The 8,084-nt window shown below is 40.7% G+C and overlaps 1 protein-coding gene across 1 annotated transcript; it reads left to right on the forward strand.

Moving 5' to 3' along the window:
• Window positions 1-16: 16 nt before the first annotated feature.
• On the forward strand, window positions 17-4,625 carry LOC143663874 (protocadherin beta-9-like). Its single transcript, XM_077137223.1, has one exon. It carries the CDS (start codon window positions 1,796-1,798, stop codon window positions 4,148-4,150), a length of 2,355 nt encoding a protein of 784 aa, XP_076993338.1. The 5' UTR covers window positions 17-1,795; the 3' UTR covers window positions 4,151-4,625.
• The last annotated feature ends 3,459 nt before the right edge of the window (window positions 4,626-8,084 follow it).

Consider the following 8,084-nt stretch of genomic DNA (forward strand, 5'->3'; position numbering starts at 1 on the left):
TTTGAAATATTTTATCTTCAGTTTTCATTATAACAATGTTTGAATGATGTCCCTTTGTAAAAAAACATTCTATATTCCTATATTCACCCTTGAATTCTAAAATATAATGTTCCTATTATAAAATATATGATAAATCTTCAATCAGCCTTATCTGGAAATAATAAGAAAAACCACGAAGATTTTGCACGTATCTTTAAGTTTGGAGACGAAACACACACATACAAGTTTAGGCATTCTATATCATCACGTGGAACTCTTTAAGAATTGCTGCTTTTAAATCCATATGAAAAAATCAGAAATCCCTGGTATGTTTTTAATGGCTAACAACCCAGTCGCCTTCTGTTAAAAAAACAATAGAAGTTATTAGGTAGAAGTTTATATAGTGTAGCTTTTATATTCAGGAATTAGAGTGTTGCTTTGGTGGCATTTTACCCTTTCCTTGTGCAGTATCTCAGATTAATGTGTACCCTTTGCTTATTATAGAAAAAATAGAGCTTCCTTATAAATATTTGACCTTTGCATAAATTCAATGGAAGATAGATATTACAATGTTGCTCTTATTTTTAAAAAAACAAGTTTAATAGGTCATAGAGTGGTCTATTCTTTACTTCCTTTTAGTCATTACAGAGAAGTCATATCCACTAGATTTCAACTGAGGGGCCTTAAAATAAAGGTCAGTCACTTCTTGAAGTCTGCAAGTAAATTTAAGACTAATATGAGAAAAAGAAAGAAAAAGAAAAGGAATAGAAACTGGTGAATAAGGGGGTTGTAAATAAGAATGAATAAGTGAAGCAAATTTTCAAAAGGTAGGGACTGAAGGGCACTGAAAATTATTGTTTCATGTCTTACTTAGTAGAATTTATCTGTGCATCAGTACAGCAAGCATTGAGTGAGTATCTGATGTGCCAACCAAATATGATTAGTATACAGTTCCTGTCTTCAACTAGGTCAGATATTGAAGATGCGGCGGACTGTTACAAAACAAGGAACGATAATATTTACAGGGGTTAATCATAATTGTATGCACACGTCTTTATGGGAACACAGAGAAGGAACAGCCTAAATGCTTTGTATTAGATTATCAAGTGATAAATGTATTTAGACAATGTCATGACATTTTGAGGGTGCTTGTTGAATGAAGGTGTGAAACATTTCTTTCATCAATTTTAGAGTTCCTATGCTCCATGTTGCTAGAAAAGTAAGACATTCTATTATTTTGGTGGTTCCAGATGGTACCACAATTTTCTCTTCGGTTCTGGATGTTGGTAGTTTTGTCTGGAATGAAAGGCTCAATTTGGAGCTAAATCTAATAATGAGGTAGTAGCTCACTGTTAGAAATATTTTTTTTCTCCTGTTGAATTTTTAACTCTCCCCACCAAGCAGTGAAAAATCCCAACAACAGTTCACTATCCCAACACTATTATTAGCCAAACAAAGTAAGAGTAAATGAAAAAAAGTAAGTGTTCCATTAAAAGGAAAAGTTATATAAATACAAACGATACACAAACTCTTAAAGAAATTGGATACAGTCATTTGAGGCAGTTGAATGCCACGCGATGGCGCTGCAGGCTAAAGAGACAAAAACTGACGCGTTTGCTACGGAAGTCATTAACAAAAACGGAAGATTAGGGCAGATAAGCTGGAGAGAAAACCTGCAGTGGCCCAAGATTGGCAAAGGAAAAACCCAGACCCCTGTTACTTCGTGGCATAGGTCTGGGGTTACAACTGCTCTTTCTTTTATGCTGGGAGAAGGAGTTGTCAGTGAAATTAACAAAAGCGGGGTTCAGAAGAAGCTATGGAGGCCAAAGGATTGCACGCTCCCAGACAAAGGCAAGTCCTGTTTCTCTTTCTGTTTTGGGAAGTGTCCTTGGCAGATTCTGGGTTTGGACATTATTCTGTGACAGAGGAAACTGAGAGGGGGACGTTTGTGGTCAATCTGGCAAAGGATCTGGGGCTAGAACAGGGGGAACTGTCTGTGAGGGGAGCACGGGTGGTCTCTGATGACAATAAACAACACTTACTACTGGATTCCCATACTGGGGATTTGCTCACAAATGAAAAACTGGACAGAGAGAAGCTGTGCGGGTCCACAGAGCCCTGTATGCTCTATTTCCAAATATTAATGGATAACCCCTTTCGGATTTACCGTGCTGAGCTGAGGGTCAGGGATATAAATGACCATTCACCGATCTTTCGGGAGAAAGAGATGGTCTTAAAAATACTCGAAAATACAGCTGAAGGGACGTCATTTCCATTAGAAAGAGCACATGATTCTGATAGAGGACTTAACGGTATCCAAAAGTACACCATCGACCCCAACTCTTTTTTCCATATTAAAATAAGTGACAGTGATGAAGGCATGATATACCCAGAGCTGGTGCTGGACAGAGCACTGGATAGGGAGAAGCAGCGCGAGCTCAGTTTAACACTCACGGCGCTGGATGGCGGGGCTCCGCCCAGGTCTGGGACAGCTACTATACGCATCGTGGTCATAGACATCAATGACAATGCCCCGCAGTTTGCAGAGGCGCTCTATAAGACCCAGGTTCCGGAGAACAGCCCCGTAGGGTCCCTTATTGTTAAGGTCTCAGCAGAGGATGTAGACTCAGGAGTCTATGCAGAAGTGTCCTATTCATTCTTTGGAGCCTCTGAAGATATCCAAACAACTTTTCAAATCAATCCTCTTTCTGGGGAAATTGTTCTCAAAGCGTTGCTTGATTATGAAGTAATAAAGTCTTACAAAATAAATATACAAGCAATGGATGGTGGGGGACTTTCTGCAAGATGTACAGTTTTGCTCGAAGTATTGGACACGAACGACAATTCCCCTGAACTGATAATGTCATCAGTTTCCAGCTACATTGCGGAAAACTCTCCAGAGTCAGTACTGGCTGTTTTTAGGATTAGAGATAAAGACTCGGGAGAAAATGGGAAAATGCTTTGCTACATTCGAGATGATTTGCCGTTCCTTCTGAAACCTTCTGTGGAGAATTTTTACATCCTAATGACAGAGGGAGCGCTGGACAGAGAGAGCAGGGACGAATACAACGTCACCATCACCGTCACCGACCTGGGGACCCCCAGGCTGAAAACCCAGCACAGCATAACCGTGCGCGTCTCCGACGTCAACGACAACGCGCCCGCCTTCACCCAGACCTCCTACACCCTGTACGTCCGCGAGAACAACAGCCCCGCCCTGCACATCGGCAGCGTCAGCGCCACCGACAGGGACTCGGGCCCCAACGCCCAGGTCACCTACTCGCTGCTGCCGCCCCAGGACGCGCGGCTGCCCCTGGCCTCCCTCGTCTCCGTCAGCGCCGACCACGGGCAGCTGTTCGCGCTCAGGGCCCTGGACCACGAGGCCCTGCAGGCCTTCGAGTTCCGCGTGCGCGCGGCCGACGCGGGCTCCCCGGCGCTGAGCAGCGAGGCGCTGGTGCGCGTGCTGGTGCTGGACGACAACGACAACGCGCCGTCGGTGCTCTACCCGCGCCACAACGGCTCGGCGCCCTGCACCGAGCTGGTGCCCAGGGCGGCCGAGGCGGGCTACCTGGTGACCAAGGTGGTGGCGGTGGACGGCGACTCGGGCCAGAACGCCTGGCTGTCCTACCAGCTGCTCAAGGCCACGGAGCCCGGGCTGTTCGGCGTGTGGGCGCACAACGGCGAGGTGCGCACCGCCAGGCTGCTGAGCGAGCGCGACGCGCCCAGGCACAGGCTCGTCGTGCTGGTCAGGGACAACGGCGAGCCGCCGCGCTCGGCCACCGCCACGCTGCACGTGCTGCTGGTGGACGGCTTCTCCCAGCCCTACCTGCCGCTCCCGGAGGCGGCCCCGGCCCGCGCCCAGGCCGACTCGCTCACCGTGTCCTTGGTGGTGGCGCTGGCCGCGGTCTCGTCGCTCTTCCTGCTCTCGGTGCTGCTGTTCGTGGCGCTGCGGCTGTGCGCGAGGCCCAGGGCGGCGTCGGGGCCCGAGGGCCACTTTCCCGGGCACTTGGTGGACGTGAGCGGCACCGGGACCCTGTCGCAGAGCTACCAGTACGAGGTGTGTCTCATGGGCGACTCTGAGGCCAGCGAGTTCAAGTTCCTGAAGCCGATTATCCCCAATATCCAGGCACAGTGTGCTGGGAGGAATAATGAAGAATATCCTACCTTCTGAAATAGCTTTGGATTTAATATTCACTGAAAATTTCGTTCATTTTACGTCTTCTGGCATTCATAATAATTTAGTTTTAATTGTCTTTTTGAGCATATTGTTGAAACACTGTATACCTATGTCTTATAAATATTATTTTATGTGTTTTGCAGTAATAACAGCTACCTTGAATTGAATTATTATTCATTTCATAATAATATTATTATGGTTTCAGTCCTTTCAAAATGCACCAATTTAGTTTTGTTCTTATTGTAGAAAACTGAGATTTTGATGGCTTTACCAGTAAATTTCAGAACTTATGTGTACTATACTTGTTTCATGTTAGAAAAGATAACTATATTTCCAGCCTTGTTCCAACATTTTTTATTTATTCATGTTCAAAAACTAAGTCATCTTTAGTTCTGTGTCATGGAGTTTAGAATGGAATACTGTTCTATAACTTTGTTCATGAGAAATGAAACATCATTTTGCAAGTCATATATATACATGTGTATATATATGTATATATATATACGATGCCAATAATACCCTGTATTCATATTATTATTTTATTTTCTTTAAATACACTGCTCTTACTTGCTTAATACTTGCTTATGTTCATTTTTTGCTGATATAGAAAATAGATGATGTCTTATAATTCAAACTGTATAACAGCCTGCATGAAAATGAATATGAATTAAAATATTTTGAAAATTTGCCTGCGAGAATGCTGGTGATGGGGGTGAATATATTTACTTTTTAAAAAATATTTACTTTTCTTTCTTTTTTGGCTTTTATAAAGGGCCTTTATTAACTAACAAATTTACAGTGCTAATGATGTGAAAATGTCCAAATTAAGGCACCAACAAGAGGATAACTTCACTTAAAGGCCGAGTAAGTCCAGGCTTTCTCTGTCAAATGGGAAAGCACATGGCAATGTCTGTTTCCTTCTCTCCTGGCTTCTGGTTTCAGACAGCCCTCTCAGCATCTCCAAACGTCTGTATCTAGGTGTCTGCTGTCTCCATCCGTTCTAAGCTCTCTCTATGCTTTCTGTCATTTATTTTAATTTTTATTGTGATATATAACATATATACCCAAAAAGAAAGCAAAAAAAAAACCCTAAATTTTCAAAGCACATTTTAACAAGTAGTTACAGAGCAGATTTCAGAGTTTGTCATTTCAGATTTTTCTTTCTAGCTGCTCCAAAACACTGGAGGCTAAAAGAAATATCAATCTAGTGATTCAGAAATCATACTAATTTGTTAAAATCGTATTTTCTCTATATAACTCCTCCTTCTCCTTGATTCCTATCCCTAGGTATAGGGGTCTTTGGACAATGCCCATTCTAACTTTTTCATGTTGATAAGGGGTGTGGACAGTAAGGGTTAGGGAGATGTAATTAATGGATAACCTTGGAGAGAATGGTTCCTCAGGATTTATCTGCCCTTGGATCCTTCTGGAGGTTATATGTTTCAGGAAAATAAACTCAGTGCATGAAACGTTTATAGAGTTAGAGCTCTAGGTAATTGTTAAGAGTTAACAGGAATGATGTTTGGGTTTGGCAAACCATAGGGATTAGCAATTTCTAGCTGAAGTTTACATAAGCGTAGCCTCCAGAATAACCTCTCGACTCTATTTGAACTCTCTCAGCCACTAACACCTTATTTTATTCCACTTCTTTTTCCCCTTTCGTTCAGGAAGCAGTATCAATCCCATAGTGTTAGGACTAGACTCATCTCTGGGAGTCATGTCCCACATTGTCAGGGAGACTTTCACCCCTGAATGTCATGTCCCATGCAGGGGAGAGGGTAATGATTTTCTTTGCAGAGTTGGGCTTAGAGAGAGAGGGGCCACATCTGAGCAACAAAAGAGGTTTTCTGGAAGTAATTCTTAGGCATAAGTATAGGTAGGCTTAGCTTCTCTACTATAGAAATATGTTTCATAAAAGGAAGGCTCAAGGTCAAGAGCCTGGCCTATTTTCTTGAGAGTACCCAATGTTTGAGAGGGTACAGGGGTTTCCCTGGTGGTAAAGTTTAATAGTTACATATTTTTTTACTTCATTCTCTCAAGGGACTTGTGCTGGTTTGAATCTATGGTGGGCCCCAGAAAAGCCATGTCCTTTAATCCTCATTCAATATTGCTGGGTGGGAGCATTGATTGTTCCCCTGGAGATGTGACCCACCCAATTGTGGGTGGTAGCTTTCAATTACATGATTCCATGGAGGTGTGTCTCCACCCATTGAAGATGGAGCTGCTTACTAGAATCCTTTTAAAAGCAGAAACGTTTTGGAGAGAGTCCTTTTTGTAGAGCCACGAGAAAGCCAGCAGATGGTGCCATGTTCGCCATGTGCCCTTCCAACTGAAAGAGAAACATTGAACGTCATTGGCCTTCTTGAACCAAGGTCTCTCCCTGGATGCCTTAAATTGGACATTTCTATAGACTTGTTTTAATTGGGACATCTTCTCAGCCTTAGAACTGTAAACTTGTAACTTATTAAATCCCTTTTTTAAAAGCCATTCTGTTTCTGGTATATTGCACTCCGACAGCTAGCAAACTAGAACAGGACTCTACCAATACTTTTTAATTATCAGCCCACCATAGTCTGATTTGTATACGGGTATTACATTAAGCTATACAGAATTACAAGACCTCATTCATGTTCTGTATATTTACTTTCCATTTTATTTTGAAAATTTATTTAAATTTTATCAAATTTAAATAAAGATAGACTAAAGATTAAAATGAAAAACAATAATTTGTTGATTAGTCCCAACTCAACTTCTAGTCCCCTTTCACAGAGTGGTTTCTTCTACAACTTATCCCAATATTTACAAACAATATGTTTATATTGCTCTATCTTTTCATTTAATTTTATATTCTAATCACATGTTGCTATAATGGATAAGAATTTTACTTTCATATTCGCCAACCAAACCATACATTCAAACATTGCACATCCCCTTTCTTCTATTCTTCCAGTATAATTATCACAAGTTTTTTTAAGTTAAATTTGTAGATAGTGTCCTTATTGCTAAGTTATTTCAGAATACACATTGGTATATTATGATTACATTTTCTTACCTGAAAAGCATTTTAAGAGCTGATAAGTTGGCTTTTTAGTTGCATTGTTTTCTATGTGCCATTGTTTTTTTTCCATGCATCACTCATATGAAAATCACTGTTTTCCTCTTTAAAATATTTAAATATATCAGATACTCTATCAGTTATGCTTATTTCTTGGAGATCTTTCAATCAGAACACTCCAATTCTTCATTTACATTGGCTGCTCTAGAGGATTTATTTCCCCTTTCAACACTTTCCTTTGTTAGTCCCCCTTTCTAAGGTCCAATATATTCTTCCCTCTTTGTTTTGTGCCTTATTTAGCAGCACACATATTTCACCTTGATAAAATGTGTATAGAGGAGGTAAAAAAATTTAGATCTTGCATTGTGAAATACTTTGTTTTTCTTTTATTAGATTGATAGTTTGACTGGGTATAAAATTCTACACTGAGAATAATTTTGAACCTTTGAAAGTACTGTGACTTTTCGTTATTGCATATTGAGTTGATAATCAAAAGATTCATTCCATTCTGATTCCTATCCCTTTTATGTGACTTTGTTTTCTTTCTGAAAGCATTTAAAAACCTTCCTCAGACATTCTGAGAATTCACAGTGATGTACCTTAGAGTAGGCTGTTCATTTATTTATTAAGGTTGTCACATGGACATAATCTAGTAATTTTTAGGCTCTTGATTTCATTCATGAGAAATTTTCTTATTATGTTTCAACCATAATTTCTTCCCCAAGTGTTTTATTATCTTATTTTAACCAAACCCTGACTGATTACATATTTCACCTCCTGGATTGAGCTTCTATGACTCTATACTTCTTTCCTTTCTTATTCTCAATCTAATTGGAAACTTTAAATTTTTATATTAAAGTTTTTCTTTTTGAC

Source organism: Tamandua tetradactyla, chromosome 20, assembly GCF_023851605.1.
Source record: "Tamandua tetradactyla isolate mTamTet1 chromosome 20, mTamTet1.pri, whole genome shotgun sequence".
Lineage (NCBI taxonomy): Eukaryota > Metazoa > Chordata > Mammalia > Pilosa > Myrmecophagidae > Tamandua > Tamandua tetradactyla.

Bases quoted from the DNA above. Each gene is read 5' to 3' on its own strand.
- LOC143663874 (XM_077137223.1), top strand. From the start codon at position 1,796: ATGGAGGCCAAAGGATTGCACGCTCCCAGACAAAGGCAAGTCCTGTTT.